This window comes from Gallus gallus, chromosome 6, assembly GCF_016699485.2.
Source record: "Gallus gallus isolate bGalGal1 chromosome 6, bGalGal1.mat.broiler.GRCg7b, whole genome shotgun sequence".
NCBI lineage: Eukaryota > Metazoa > Chordata > Aves > Galliformes > Phasianidae > Gallus > Gallus gallus.
In genome coordinates, this window is record NC_052537.1 from 28265568 (window position 1) to 28282178 (window position 16611).

The 16611-nt window shown below is 36.5% G+C and overlaps 1 protein-coding gene across 2 annotated transcripts in view; it reads right to left on the bottom strand.

The window, feature by feature from the left end:
* NRAP (nebulin-related anchoring protein) overlaps positions 1-16611 on the bottom strand; it is a 45613-nt gene that overhangs the window by 21065 nt on the left and 7937 nt on the right. For both annotated transcript variants that reach the window (XM_004942280.5, XM_003641526.6), the window contains exons 9-21: positions 15805-15909; positions 13439-13543; positions 11318-11434; positions 9572-9676; positions 8914-9021; positions 8119-8223; positions 6099-6197; positions 5479-5583; positions 4859-4966; positions 3872-3973; positions 3263-3460; positions 2935-3039; positions 1200-1298 (exon numbers count right to left, since the gene is read on the bottom strand). In XM_004942280.5, coding sequence (XP_004942337.1) covers positions 1200-1298; positions 2935-3039; positions 3263-3460; positions 3872-3973; positions 4859-4966; positions 5479-5583; positions 6099-6197; positions 8119-8223; positions 8914-9021; positions 9572-9676; positions 11318-11434; positions 13439-13543; positions 15805-15909 — 1461 coding nt within the window. The remainder of the gene's footprint in view (positions 1-1199; positions 1299-2934; positions 3040-3262; positions 3461-3871; positions 3974-4858; positions 4967-5478; positions 5584-6098; positions 6198-8118; positions 8224-8913; positions 9022-9571; positions 9677-11317; positions 11435-13438; positions 13544-15804; positions 15910-16611) is intronic.

Sequence of the window (16611 nt, forward strand, 5' to 3'; positions counted from 1 at the left end):
AACACTCATACAAGAAGGTAGCATTATAGAGTACACAAAAGATAAGTAATGGCAATCAGGATACCAACATTCTTATCCTATTCGTACTAGTGTTATCTCTGAGACACATAACACTCATCCAAGTAAGTGCCTGTTTTTCACTGATACAGAGGAATAAAAAAAAAAAAGGAAACAAGGTAGTTGCCTGAAGAAGACAAACAAAAAAAAGGGCCATGACAATCATGAAGCAATAATGCTTCATTCATGTAGCAATTTGAGGTGTTGACAGCATCTTCAGTTCAAGGCATGGCATATTAAAAGAAAAAAAAAACAAAAAAAAGCTTAGCAGGTTACTTCTATTACAAAATCATTTGGTCACTGATTTTTAACAACAGGTTCCCCTTCTTCAGGAATTATAAGAGTGAGTTGCACTCAGCTAGGTCCTGCCAGGAGTTCTAAAATGCCATCTGCCGGGTCACGAGGACCCAGGGAAGGATAGAGAACATCCCAAAAGTATCCAGTTTGGGAAAATGTACTCATTTAATTCTCTTACTAAAAATTCCCTAGCAGCAACAGCTAAAGAACATGGCAGTAAACACAGACACTGATATAGTATTACATAGTCTGACAGGGCAATCAGTGGAGATATATAGAGAGCTATACATGGAGATATAATACAGAACCTGGGATGAGTGTATCTTAGTCCTTGTGCTGACATCTGCTTTACTTTGAAACTCCGAGGATCAGATTGTATACTGAGAATACTGCCTCCCCCTGCTTGCTTCCTCCCTTTTACTTTCTCACGGATAACCCATTTTTGTGCAGATTACACTAATGTCCCAGGAAAATTTAGACAACCTCTTCTGAAAACTTTTCAGTCATCCATGAATCTCACTTGCATCATACACAAGGTTGTTGCAGAGGCTTTCTGAAACAGGATTTTCCTTTCTTTCTCTGGCTATTGACATTATCTGTGGGAAGCCTGGCTTGCATATCTCCATTCCCATTGATTTGTTGTTATTCTAGTTTAGAGAATTCAGTGGAAGAACTCATGAAATCAACAAACAAAAACCCTTAGAAATAAACCTCAAGAACTTGAACTTTCAGATATTGTGAAGTTTCACAACGATGTGTTCTGCCTCCCGTTCCTCAACCCTCAGTATACACATATCTCAGGAATTACCATTAAGAGAAAAACATTTGTAAAGAGAAGGACTCACATCACTTTGCAGTTCCTGGCTTTTCTTGGCATGTTTGATGTGAGAGCTGTCAGCCACACTGGTGAATTTCAGAGCATCAACCTTCTGTCGGTATTTTTTCTGGATCAAATTAGAGCAAGTTATACAAATGCTGCTGCAATATTTACCTTCCCACAAGCACATGACTGATAGAGTACTTAAAATCTATTCACAAGAACAGATTTTCATACCGACTATTATTTCTAGTTTGATAAATAAGGCTTGCATTACTTTTATTCCATTTTGTTTTACTTTACATTTGGAGCACACTAAAGTGATCGGAAAACTTTCACTGACATCAGCAGCCTTTGGATGAGGTCTGTTCTGTATCTACGTCTCTGCCCAAGCCTTACACATTGCTCACTTCAGAGCAAGCTAAGCACACCTCTATGAGACAGTACAAGGAAATTCAGAACACCATTTCAAGGCGGCAGAGTGACAGGCAAACACTTCTTGCATGCTTTAGTCAAATTCTTATTCTAACAATAATCTCATTCCACAATAAGGTGGGGCATTCCACCTAGGAGAGCTTTAAATGCATTTTTTCATGATATGGCATTTCAGGAGAGAAATCATTCCGTTTGAACTGATGGATGAACAGATCAGTTTATGCTGTGTCTCTTCTAGAGGAACACAGAACAGGAGTTAAAAAAGCATGCAGCACTTCAAAGAGGTGCTCATCGCTTTGTTTTAGGAACCTGGAAGGGAGGGAGGCAGATTAAAACCAGCGTGTTTTGTCACATATCATGAAGCACAACATAGTGACATTCTGCAAAGACAAAATGCTAGTCACTGTAGGGCAATAGAGATCTCTAAAATAATATCCACCAATATAACCAGTTTAAGTGACTGTCAGCCTTCTCTTGGCCTGACTTAGCTCAGATGGCAGACCATTATGGATTAAGTAATTGTGGAAGTGATTATTAATACAGCACATCACAGTAGCAGACGTAAGTCTACCTCTAGCAAGACATTGGATCTGAGAGTTGCTGCTCTTCTTCTGCTTCTAAGATGTACTTTTTTTCCCCTTGCAGTAGCAGTGAGAGGTTGTCAGAGACTCAAGGTATCAGAATATGATCTCCAGGAACTAACTGGCTTCTGGTCCTTCCTCCAGCACTAAGTGGGGTTTTATCCTTGTGAAACTTCCCCTTATTTATTCATCCTTCTACGCTCCGGTTTTTCTAGCACTAGTGAAACAACTCAACAATAGCTAAGGAGCTGAGGAAATGTACTTCCATAAGGTTAATGGCAGTGTGAAACCATGAATTAACCAAGGGAAAGCAACGAAACGTAGCACTGTTGAAATTGCCAGGAAAGTCACAGCCCTTGTTTGTTGAAGAACAAGGAAATCGCCAAGCATGGCTGTCAAGTATCTAATTTTTCAGCATTATTCCTTAAAAAGTCTACACACTACATGTAGCAGATTCCATAGGAAATTCTGATTCCTTTCCGCGTTGCTCTTTTAATTCATGTACCTATTGTGTAGAGATGAAAGAACAATTACAGGGCCTTTTCCCTCACAGTCTGGAGGGAGATCAGTAATTGCATCCTGAGGAAACATTTTTAACATTGAATCCAAGATCACCTACACTGCAGAATATCTAAATTGTCATCTTTCAGTATAGGAGTTCCTCATCTCCTTCCACATGATATAGTGTAATAAGCACGTATGAGCCTTTGAATAAGCAACAGACAGAAAGTTGAGCACTTTACTTACCTCACTGACCAAATCTCCTGCCTTTTTGGCTTGCTGTATGTTAAGACTTCCTTCTGTGATACATCCAACTCCTTTCATCCACATCAGGTCTTCCCTGTATTGAAGCTATTGAGGAAAAAGAATATTTACTGACATAAAGGGGCAGAAGAACAATGTTTGGGTGTGAACATGAGCACACTTGCCAGTTTCAAAGACATCTCAAAGCCATTTAAGAAGTCCTACTGTAACTCAGATTGTGTCCACATGAAATAAGACAGTGTCAAATTCTGAAAAAGTTTATATACGTCCATACTGCATCAATAATTAAGCTGAGCTTATACCATCTTACATCACTCTGGAGCCCATAGGCCTTCTTGGCCCATTTTGTCTTCAAATCTTCCGGAACCACTGTGTATTCATGGAGTCTCTTTCTATAATCCAAGTCGCTAGCAAGTGCTTGGGCCTTCTTAGCATGCCTCAGGTTTACCATATCCATAGGCAGATGGAAATGGGTCTTACTCTCCTCAAAATCTTTTTTGTAGGCAATCTAGAAAAAGTAGGAACAAAAAGAACTTTTTTATATCACTGCACTGCAAATTCAAACCTATCTTAAATCTCTAGTTTTGTTTGTTTCCTCATGAAGATTAGGTAAAATAAACAAATAAATAAAAATTAAAACCAAGTCCCGTGTGAGATCCATAAAACAGCAGAATTAATATTGCAGATTATTATAGTACATCTTGGTTTACAATACACTTCTATCTGCATGAAAGTTCTCTGTTGAAGTCTTGAGGCTTTAATAGGACAACACCACCAACCCAAAATCACCTAGGAGAACAAAGGTACTGCATAATCTCTGTATATTAACCGTCTGAGGCAAGAAATGAGTCACATACCATTGCTGAAAGACTCATAATTATGGATAACATCTTCTGAGTAAGAGAAATAAATAATTTACCTCACTACTCATCTTGGCCACCTGCAGAGAGTGCAAAAGTCTTGAATCTTTTGTTTCAATTGCTTTCCCTTTTGTTTTTTCATATTCTTCTTTATACTTAATCTGTGAAAAAAATAATAAAAATAAAAATAGTTTAAGTCAAAGCACATTTTTCATTTGCACCAGAGATAAGCAATATGCTTTTCGCTGACAATTTGGGTGGCCAAAATTTAGAAAGGCTTATTCCAATTTGCGCTTTGTCACTTTGCATTTCCCAGACGTTCTCAGAAATTCCCAAATGTGAAGGACAAGACTTATCTATGTTACATTTAACCTCATTCTTCAAAGCTCACTCCTCTGAGATGCATTTTCTTACAGACTTTGTCTTCTGAATAGCTAAATTATGTTTTGGTTTAACAACCAGATAAGAAATCAATCATGAAAAAATCAAGCAAGACTTGATTTTCTTAATGAGGTGGGTAGACAGCTGAATGAGCATAAAACTCTTCTTTTCTCGGTAGATTTTTGAATCATCTTCAGTACCGAGCGCTTTCTAGCTGCAGGCAAAATTTCTTCCTTTTCCTTTCCACAGGTGAAGAACTGTGGGATAAATCATTTAAAAATAGCTAGTTTGGATTTTATTTTTTTTTATGTTAAAGAAGCAGACTAAAGAAATATGCGGTGGATGATAACAGCATTTTTGAAAATATAAACGATTTAAAGCACTGAATTTTACTATAGGAGGATTGAGCCCACTGTCCTTTTGTAAACTTTGCTTCCTTCTGTACATTTATATTTAAAAAATAAAAATAAAAAAAAATTCCAGAGAGTGAAATTTCACAGAAGAGTCGAAGGAAGTTTCCAGCTGTTCATCTGCCTTTGAGAAAGATGAATGTATGACAGTAAAATTCAGGGCTTAAAAACCCAGATGAAGAGAGCTAAGTTTATTTCCCTGTGCTACAGCAACTAATGTAAAGAATAATTCCTAGGTAATTAAATGTAACCTACATCACTGGCAAGATCCCTTGAAGCTTTGGCAGCAAGTAAAGGCAGAGAATCAAGCTTCATTTCAAATCCCTGGCCCTTGCTCTTCTCCCAGCCTTCTTTGTACTTAACCTGAGAAAGGAAAGACAGAAACACTATAGATAGTTGTCACTATACAACACACAATATCATAACTGAACATGAGAATAACTAATAGCAAAACAGAACTATAAATCTTCTCTGCCCACAAACTAGAACCCTCTTACGTCACAGTTCATTATAATTTGAGTTAATTAATTGGCTAGGATTGAGTCACTAGCTTTATGCTTGGAGTTTACAGTCACGTCACATTCCCAAAGATGCTCCAATATCTCTAGGTTTTAAAGTCCCATGGAGGAGGGAAACATTTCCAAAAGCATCTGTGGTGTTTTTTTTGTTTGTTTGTTTGTTTTTTAATATGCAAATACTGTGGATTAGTAGAAGCTGATCTCTAGGGAGGAAGTACTTGTTCCTAAATCTCATGCTGTTCATTGAAGACAGCTTATAAACATAGATGTTTCCAGAAACAGTGCTATCATCTTTACATTCATTTCTCTCTTCTGATGTCATTGTGAATACAAATATTTCCACGTAACTTGACTTACCTCACTATATAATTCTGCATTGGCTTTTGCCTTGACTAACTGAGGTATGTCCTGAGGTAGAGTGTAATTTGTTTTTGTCTTCTCATACTGGGCTCGGTAGTTCAACTGTCATAAATTGAAAAAAAATCAAAACCAAACTTAGTTATTTTTTACTCACTAAACAATAGGCCTATGGCATTGATTGACTACTGCTGAATTTCAGCCTACTGGTGTTATATGTTACATCTGACATAAGAACATCACATGTGTTACAGTAATCATAACTTCTACATAGGTACTAGGAATTGGAATAACTATTCCACAAATAGAGTAACAATTGATTATCTTTAAGTAAAAAATACCTGACTTTTTACAAATCATGCATTAATAAATATATGGAAGATAAACTCCTAACAAAGCACACTAATAAAACTGTTAAAAAATGGAAGAAAATGATTTTATCTACTGACTGCTTTGATTGCTACATTTCTGTAAGCAATTTCATTCAACTTGTATTCTTTTGGTTGTAAATCTGCCAAATACCCATCAACAATAAAAACATTTAAGTGCTTCAAATGCTACGAAATAAAATTATGAGATAATTCTAATAAACAAAGATGGCCAGCGTTGACAGAACTTACATCACTGAGCTGCTGAGCATTTATTTTGGCTTGAGCAATTTCTGGAGTGCTGGCAACAGAACTATACTTCATCTTGTCTATGCTTTGCCTGTAGTTTACCTAATTTAAAATTAAATAAATGAAAAAGAGAATATTTAGTAAGGAAGGCAACATTCAGATTGAAAAATGAGAGACTGAGCAAAGTTTTGTTAGCTATTTTCCTAGATAAATCGTAACTTAAATTATAATAAGCTGATAATAAGCTGAGATGGGGAAAAATACCAGGATCTCTTGGATGAGATCTGCAGTGAGTGCTCTGAACACTTCCTAGTTTGAGGTCACAGTTTTTATTTCACTTTGAAAATGAACTTCATTTATAATCCCTTTCCCTCAAAACCACAAATTCATAAACACAGTTAGCCCCCTAAAGCATTCATATAAAACTGGCATTTCTAACCATCACTCAGATCAGATTATCTTAAAATACAGTTGTAATGTTCCTTTTTATGCATAGGTCTGTCCAGTGTAACGCTGTACAGAGCAAATGAACTCTCTCATGCATTATCTTTAATTATTAGATTAAAACTCAGTAATCACAAAAGTTCCCTATATAGCAATAGTTTTGTGTGAAGGATGAGAGAAGAAAACCATATATTTACAGAACAAAACAAAAAATTAATAACCATCATAGTATTGAAGACCACAAAATTCCTAATAAATTGACACAGTGACAGCAATGCTAAGCTATTAAAAAACAACAACAACAACAACAAAAACCCAACCATATTTAAACCCGAAATTATACAAGATTACAAATCATGGAGAAGTTTTCTTTTAAACCCTTTGTTGCCAAAGGTTTTACACTGCAGAACACAGTTGGCACTGTTGGCACAGAACACATCATTCACTGTTGGCCATGATCAATATTGACGGTAGTTAATCATCACATTGCAAATCACATAAACCTAGCTTCATAGAACACTTATTTCCAGTTAAGTGGACTATGATTCCTTTCTATTTCAGGTATCCTTAGATAAACTTTCTTTTTTCTGACACAATGATAACATTTAGGAAAGAACTTCCAAATTGATCAAAGTACAACAAAATCAAACGTTTGATTTTCTTCCCTTAGAGACAAGAAGAATTTTACTTCCACAGAAAGAGATCATTTCTTTCTTACTCAAAATGTATACTCACTCCAGCTTATGATTTTTTAAGGAGAAAGGTGACTGTCCACCAAACCTGAACTTACATCCAAAAGGCAGAAATTAATTCTACTCACTCTAAACATTTCAGCACTTCCTATTCTTGTACAGTTCAGCCAGAAGCTGCTTTTGGAACCCATAAATCAGTTGGCCACAGAGCCTGTTGCACTAGTCACAATCTTCACCTCGTATTTTGCAATAATCCCAGGGTTTATCTGCTTGCTGATAACTAATATGCTTACTTTGAAGTCTTGGAGAATACAACTCTCACACACTAAGAAATCAAGCAATGAAGTCTACCCTTTTAAAGCCTTTTCGAAATAAAACCTGAAATTATTGGTCAAGAGGCAACAACTCATTTTATAGTTGAAGCCTATCAAATAATTCCTCAAAAATACTCAGGTTGTCCAGAGAAGCTGTGGATGCCCCATCCTTGGGGGTGTTCAAGGTCAGGTTGGACAGAGTCCTAAGCCCTGATCTACAGGGTAGCCACCATGCCCACAGCAGGGGAGTTAGAAGCAGATCTTTAAGGTCCCTTCCAACCCAAGCTGTTCTATGATTCTAGGAAGAATGTAAGTGTGGGTCAGAGCTAACTAATTTTGCCCCACTGTGCTCAGCTGAAGTGAATGACAGGAGGTGGCAGCACTGTTCCCCTGAGCCCTCTTAACTCCTTGCACTTTTTGCTTTAACCTTTTTTTTTTTTTTTTTTTTTTTAATAACCAGCTGTCTTCTCCCATGATTAAATCATCATTCGACACACACAATCTATCACTATCTCTCCTACAGAGAGACGATGAGCCATGCAAGCCATGGAAAAAAGCCATAAAATTATTTACATCTTTCAAAGGGACCAACTTCCTTGTTGTCTGATATGAAGGAGTGAGAGTAGCTGGGTAATTGTAGTCAACACCGTCATGTTTGTAATCAGATTTATAGGCTATCTGAAACACAGAGAGAACAAAAAAAAAATCATTCTTTTTTTTAGGCTGTCATTTGTTTGAATAATTATCAGTCAAGAGGAAAGGAGAAACAATAATATTAATATTAAATGCAGGAAACAAAGTAATTTCAATGTCGTGAGTGACAAAGAAAATGAAATTATTTGCATAGTTTAGCCACTAATTGATTCTTTTTCAGCTCCTCAATTAATCCAATGCCAACAGTGGGAGCATTAACTTAACTTCCACCTATGACACATCTCTTTTATCTTTCGGCTTAGTTCTCAAGCTTCTTACAGATTTGTAAATAATGTACTTGAAGGAATGGTGTGTAACGAAATAGCTTCTTGACTAACCCAGTAAATTAAATTGGAATCCAGAAATCTTCATTAAAGGCTGTTTTTTTCACCAAAGGTCTGACCCTGAGGGGAGGGAAGCAAGCAACCTTCAGCATCCTACTGATGTCAAAGGAAACTGAAGGAGCTCGGTATGTTGCCAGATCACTGAATTTGCTTATTTCAGTCTCTCCCACACAGTGCAGTACAAAAGGGTTTCCAGAATTTCTTCTCTTCTCAACATACCTATCTTTCAAATCTTCACTACAATATAATCTAAGTTCTGCTACCAGTTTAATTCTGGAAAAATAAAATAAAGAAAGCCATGACAACAGAAGTATGATTTAAAAAGACTTACATTGCTTGCCAAGTTGCCCACTTTCATGGCATGTAACATTCGCTTGTCCATACCAATACCCATATAATGGCCTTTCATTTGGTTCTGGTACGTTTCTTTGTACTTAATCTGTATTAAAAAACAACAAAACAAAACAAAACAAACAAACAAACAAAAACCACTTTGTAAAACTTATTTAGTTTTTCCATGTGTTTCTATGAGTTACAACAGTGGGAAAAAAAATACTACAGCTGTGGTATGTCAGTGCTGCACCATTACAGAAACTCACAAGCTTACAAACAACCTCAGTACTTCTAAAAACAAAGCCTATAATATTCAGTGAGTTTCCTATGAGTTTCCTGTGGTAAAAGATGTTCTTTGTACATTATTCAGACCACCTGGATGCCACATGCAGAAAGTACCTCCACATTCTAATGCTGTAAGTTATTTCATCAGAAATAAATACTAGAATAAAGTTGCAAGTAAGCATTATTTCTACAGTATTTGTACAGATGAATCATCTACCAGAAGTAGATTGTTTTGGTGCAGCTTTCACCAAGCCCAGTGTACACCCAGTATTCCCATCAACAAGGGATCAATAACAAGATAAATTATCTACCCTACCCAGCTGCTACCCAGGTAAGCTTTCAACAAACCACACAAGGCATTGAAAACTTACATCACTGGTGTATTTTGAGATCTTGCTCACATTCTTGAATTGAGGAGTATCACAGTAGTTAACGCTGTAGCCTCTGTTGTTTCCAAGATCCTTCTTATATTCCACCTTGGTGACAAGAATACAAAAGGAAAAAAAATGTTATGGTAAAATGTTAAATTGCTCTATCAAGTTCCCTTGCACACTGTTGATTACCCAGGACCACTGTTCAAACACAGTGATACATCTCCCTTATCAGAAAGCGTATTATGAAAATTATTATGAAGATGAATTTCTCATACTCACTTCTCATTTCATAGACAAAAGAAAAAATGTTACCAATTTAATCCACACAGACCTCAGGATTGAACAGGAGAAAGTTTACTGGCATAATTTTTCAGAGTAATTTTAAAGATAATTGGTTTAATATTTCCATTAAGTTCATTTGCTCTGAAGCATGGATATTCAGAGGGATAGTAAGAGGAGATAAGGGCTGGAGTAATGGAACTGGGACTAAATTGAGCAATGTGGAGGTTAATATATGTAGAGACTAGTCACAAAAAAACTCAGCTTTAAGGATTCATTGCCTGGAAGGGCCAAGAAAGAGAAAACTGTTCATATGTAGGCTGATCAGACAAGGGTGGCAAGATGCCAGAATAATTCAGCCATGAGGAAGGTAAGTGTAGTCCAAGGTAGGATCAAAAGGAGTTTTTTTCAGCAGGCAATGGGTAGTGTGCATGCTATGTACCAGGTTCCAGCAAGATCTCATCAGGAGCTCATGCATTCTGACAGTCATTCCTGTTCAAGGAATATGCACTCAGCCTGTAACAGCTGCAGTGAAAGACCATGCGAGAAGAATTTTGCTTGCTTAGTCGGAAAACAAAGGCAGAGAGAAAATGATACGTGTGCAAATATCTCAGAAAGGTAATCATGCAGGGAAAGGAACTTTATAAACCAAAGGGCAATGTTGGCACAAAACACACTAGTAATAAAATGGACAGGAATAAATGCAGGCTAGAAATTAGAAGAAGAGGATTAAACAATGCTATGCAAAAACAGCAGAAGCCAGAAATCATTGGCCCGGGAGGCCCCTTCCAGTCCTACTTCCAGGGGTTTTTCATTATTGAAGGTTTTATTCTTTGACACCTCAAGAGCATAAGTTTTTAAAGTGCCATGGGAAACCTCTAGGAACGCACACTTATTAATAGCTTTATAGCTGATATGACAATATAAATAAATTAACAATTCATAATCTACTGAGAATTCCCTAGCAATCTCCCTTTGCTAAGCAGAAGAAGAATGCATTATGAGCAAGTCAGTCTTTTACATCATGTAAGAAAACAGAAACCTGCATTGACCATATAGCACACATTTTTGGTTCTGCTGGTGTTATTTTTCACCTATAAACAGAATGTTCTTTGAAACACTGTAATATATACTCACAAATCATCCAAAACCATTTATGCTTATAACCTCAGAGCACATTAAGAGCACAGTACAGACTTTTCTTAGATTTCTGTTCTCCACATAATCAGAATTAGAAGTGCCCTCCTGGTATAACTCGCCATGCTTCCATACATATCTTTGGAAGGGCCAGACAGTACTTAAAGATCTGTCCTTGCACCTTCCTTTCCAGTTACTGTGCTACACAAAGATGATTTCTGTTACACAAGGAACAATAAAAACAAAAGATTTTAAAATCTGTAGTCCTTACCCATGAGATGCAGAGTTTGTGTGAGCTGCTCTTACACCATTTTTCAGATCACTTACCTCACTAACAAGCTTGTTAGCACTCTGGGCTTGTTTAAGGACCAGGTTGTCTTCAGCTGTTAGAGAGTGAAAGTGAGCTGCACCTTTCATCTTGGAAAGATCTTTCTTGTATTTTATCTGAAAAGTAAGAAAAATTATAAAACAGATGCCTACCTTTTCAATGCTGCTTTTTGGACTGGCTATCAGAGCTGAAATATAACTTTTCCCATTCTTGCTTTCATAAGAAAATAGAATTTAGAAAGTTGTTATTTCCTGAAACAAACCAGGCATAAGATCACAGCCAAGACAATTCCTGCAAAGCCACTTCAATAGACAGCAGTTTTTAACCTATTTCTTTACATAGATCAAACTGTACTGGTTGTTGTTCATAGCTTAAACAGATAACTAGCAGACTCATGACCAGAGACTGCTTGGAGCTTGTGTGCTTTTCTATTACTGAAGTTAATTGTCAGTACTTTAATTTTAGAATTCTGCTCTGAGAATTACATACAGATAATTATCAAGCTGTCTGTGATTTTTCTTTTTTCCTTTTGTAGAAACCAGCTTTATGAGAAAGCCTTATCTTTTTGCACTTTTAAAGTTTTTAAAACAACTATATTTCTCTACCCAGTCAACGCTGAGATCACTGAGATAAGGTATCTCTTATTTTAATTGAGGCATCTGGATAAGGACTTAAATTGAGCAAGGATGGGTGAAGGTAGATAATATTTGCGTTGGCCTTTGCCAGACTTTGCCCAGCAAAACCCTGTTTGGAATTGTCTTGAGCCTGCTTTGACAGGGGTGTTGGACTTGATGACCTCTGGAGGACCCTTCCAACCCCTACAATTCTGTGATTCTGTGAATATATTCCAGTGTTTCTTGCACACAAGGAAATGTTTGTGTTCTTCATCTCACAGCAATGCTTTTAAAAGCAGATTCATAATGTACAAAATAGCAAATTACTTGAAATGTGCTGAAGTGTAAAGTTATTATTTCTTTTTATTTTCCAAGCCTGCTCACCATTTCACAGGCTTTAAAGACATTAAAGTTGCATGGTAAGTACTCCAGCTAGGTAACATTACTGTTATAAATCATCCCTTCACTCCAGATATTAGAATTAGACTCATAGAATCATGTAAATTGAAAGACCTTCAAGATCATCAGCATTAATAAGGAAACTGCTGACCACTCACATTTTGAAAAAAAATATGAAACTGCCATCTTTAGCTGGAGTGGTTAATGATCCCCTGCTTAAACATGAAATATTTGAGTTTGTCATATGGGATTTGGTCATGGAAGTTCTCGGGTTTTTAATATGGTCTCTGTCCGTAAGCTCAAGTAACTGAATGTCACCGATCCTTCCACTCTTGTTTGTTGCCAGTGTTTGGTCCAGGCCAGTACAAGCTGAAAGGCTCAAGCATCTGTCAGCCTCCCGAAAGACAGACTGAGCCCATCAGCTCAGATAGTCTCAGAGGGGGCAGGTGTCCGACAAACAGAGTCCATCACTCACAGGATCCCTTCACAGCAGCCACAGGGTAGTGACCTCATTTTTGTCACTGCTAGAAATAGCCTCCTCAAGCAGGACTGAAGCTCTTTAATCAGTGGGCTGCATGCAGGAATCGCACTTCACCATCTTGTTTTGCCAATTCTTCAGCTTATCGCACAAAACTGAAAATCAACAGCTTAGAAATAAGCTAAGCCTTATGTGGTGACAGTGTCACACTCCATATGACTGGCTTTGCGCTAGAGGCATGATACATCAAAATATCAAACCAGTCCAGCTCATTCATCCCCCATTTATTCACTACTGGGAATATACCACAGTAGTCCAAAGGATGATTAAGGCAGTTGAAGGTTTCATTAATAATACAGGTGCAGATTTGCCAGGAGGGTTAGCCTAACAGTAGGGATCCCCATTAGTTGCTGCTTCCACCTCCTCCCTCACACAAGCTGGAGCTGCATCCCCTTTTATTAATAGATATTATTAATCCCCTGAGCTATCCAGTTCCCAGCAACACAGTGAAATGTCATCCTTGTTTACTTCTCAGGTGTAATTTTAGCATTTTCCTTCCAGAGCACTGCTCTAACAAACTGATGTTTTTAATTGTTTATGAATGGTATTGATCTGGGTTTCATACTTACATCACTTGCCAATTCATTTGCCTTCTTGGCATTTTGATAAGCTGGAGTGATCATAGCAGGAAAGCTTCCTTTCCCTCTGCGTTCTTCATACTCATTCATATAATCCTAAGGAAAAATCAGTGTTTATTCATCACATACATGTAGGGTGGTGTCACGGATGGTTTCACAAAACCCCATAGTCCTCGCTAGCAGTAAAGTTCATTACTTTGTTATTATTACTTTTTTAACAAAAGAGAAAGTAAGATCAACTTTAAGAATGAAATCACCCACCAAATTAACTGTGCCTGCAAGAGAAATTTAGTTAGCAATTTGCTGTGGTCAACATAGCATTCAAATGTATAATTACACACATCCTTTTAATTTTACCCTAAATCTTAGAGATGTAACATCTCCTATCGTGTCTTTGTTAATATACATTTGCCTGAAAAAGTACTGGAAGAATATCTAAGGGTTTGAGAAGCCAGGAGATCTTAAACTTTCCAAGTTTAGTGTGGGAAGCTGATACAAGTCTCTTGACCTCACCATAGCCATTCCTCATATCACAACTAACTAAAACAAAATACTTCTCTAGAAACAGAAATATCTAGATACTACAGTGGTAAACTATGGAAAGCTAAACTCGAAGCTTTCCAGACTTGGGGAGAATGTGATAAGTATACACACAAGTAAGGTATAGTGCCATGCGTCTTCTTTGTTATATTTTATTGTTCTTTGTGGCAAAGAGCCAATGTAAGTCAAAACAAAATAAAAATCTGTGGCACGTCAGGAGTATCACAGAGAATACTGCATAGATAGAAATGACTATAAATATTTGGAGGATCTCTCTGGTGACTTCTCAATGCAAAACAATTCACTGTTGGTAATTTTGTTCAACATCAGTATCACAGGATATGATAGGCTGTATCATATGTTTGTGAACAATATAATTATAGTAACTGCATCCAGATTATTCTATAAACAGGCATGGAAAGTAAAAAAATATATATATCCCTGACTGGTCAGCTGAGTAAGTCTTTTAAAATGACATTCATGAGTCTGAATTTTTCAGACTAAATTGTCATTTTCTCTTTTTTGCAATTTCCTCAAATACACTTTATATCATTTCTAGTATCACTCATATTTCAAAACATAATCTTAAAGTTCCAAATAATTAGTTTTAACTTTTAACTAGTATTTCAAAAATTAATAAAACAGCATGCAGTAAATTCTTTAAATTGCCTTATATATGTACATGTACACACATCTGCACTCGTGTAACATGTATAATGCAGCCTCATGATCTTGACTGTTAAAATTACAATACCTTTACCCATGTTAAGTTATACTTAATTCAGAGAAATCCATTAATTTCAGTGGCTCACTTTTATTTGAATAAAAATATCAGAATCCAGCCTGTTAAGATTAAAACTCAAATTAAATTTGAAGTCTGTGACTGAAGTTTCAAAGATACTTTCAAAGAAAAAAAAAGACTTAAATTAATTCAAATGATAGAAGCATTCCAATCCTTGAAGATGCAATTAGCACTTTTTCAAACTCATTTTATTTGTTTATTCTTACTAAAACTTGTAGGAGCTCAAAAGATAGAAACTTATTATTCAAGGATGGATTGCTTTTCACACATCACAAAGATGTAAGGTTGGACAGAGCAGTGAACAAATGTAAAATTCCCAAACGTCTTAGGACAATATACTTCCTCTTCCTTCCAAAGAATATAGGTCTGATAAGGAGTTAGGAAGAGAAACAAAACTAACCATACAATTCCTTTTATACAGAAACATTATTCAGTTCCTTTCAAATTCCATTTAGCTGTATTTAGTTCTATTTAATTCTACTATTTCCATGGGAGAGACATACCTTAATTAGAATAGAACTTCAGATGCTATTTGGAAGACCACAGAAATAATTGTATTACATTTTAAAAGAAATGAAACCAGGAAGAATGCCACAGACTAAAACAAACAGAAATAAAGCCTATTTGGTTCCACATACATAGAACTACAAAACTGTAAGACTGACAAGTTGTAGAAGAGCCAACAACTAAGAGAACTTGCACATATTCAGAGCTGCAAAGCTTCTAAGAGTTCTTAAAATAATGGCAGGAAAAACATCCTTTACTACTTTAGCTAACTTTCTATCATTTCATGACCCTTTCACATTTTCTCCCGGCTGAGTTTGTATTACTCTTTCCAACGGAAAAGTTTTCACACATAAACACATTTCAGTGATAGACAAATATACTGCATTAGAAATGTCCAGTGCATACATGTACACACATAAGATTTGCCACAGTAGGACTTACCCTCCCATAACCCAAATGAACCTACATAAGGATCTGCAATGACAGTGATCTCTCGGATGCTGCATACCTGGCCATATTGATCTACGTTTTCTCTTGTAAAAGTAACATCTGTTCCAGCTGTATGGCTGGCTTTTCCCTTGATTTCTTTTTCGTACGTTTGATGATACTTTACCTAAAAGGATTTAAAAAAAAATAATAATTAAAAAAAAAACACCACACAATCATCTGGATGAGTTTACCCTAGTCCACAGATATTGTATAATAGAAACCAAACAATGGCACACACATGTTGATTATTCCTATTGCCACCAATCTTCAGAAGTCAGAAATGCCACTTAAAGATATAACAACAAAAATAGTGGTGTACTTAATAACACACACAATGAATGTGGGACTTGCCATTTTTACCCATACCAGGAGTTCAGTGTATCCAATACCCCCTGCTTCTCAGAGGCTAATCCCTGATGTTCAGGTTAAAAAAAAAAACCAAACCATAACTATTTGTAATGTAAATTCATGGTTACCACAGAGTACTTCCTCCTACTTAATTTGCAACATTGTCACCTGCATTCTATTAATAAAGTGGAATGTTTCTGAATGATGATGATCTATCTCCCAATGATCAAGGGAATTCTAGGCAATCAACCTTCAAATTTGGACCAAGATTTGCAGTACTGCTGAAGTAAAAATAATGCCTTTAACCTGATGCTGCCCTTTAATCAGCATTTCTTTGCTGACAAAGGGTCTTTCACAGATCAAAGGCAAATGAAGGCATTTAAACGTTTTAGAGTAAGTTGCTTTTGCCTTCAGAACTACAGATCTCTTCTTATTCTCCTTGATGACTCTTAATAATGTTTTAAATTCACTTCCATTG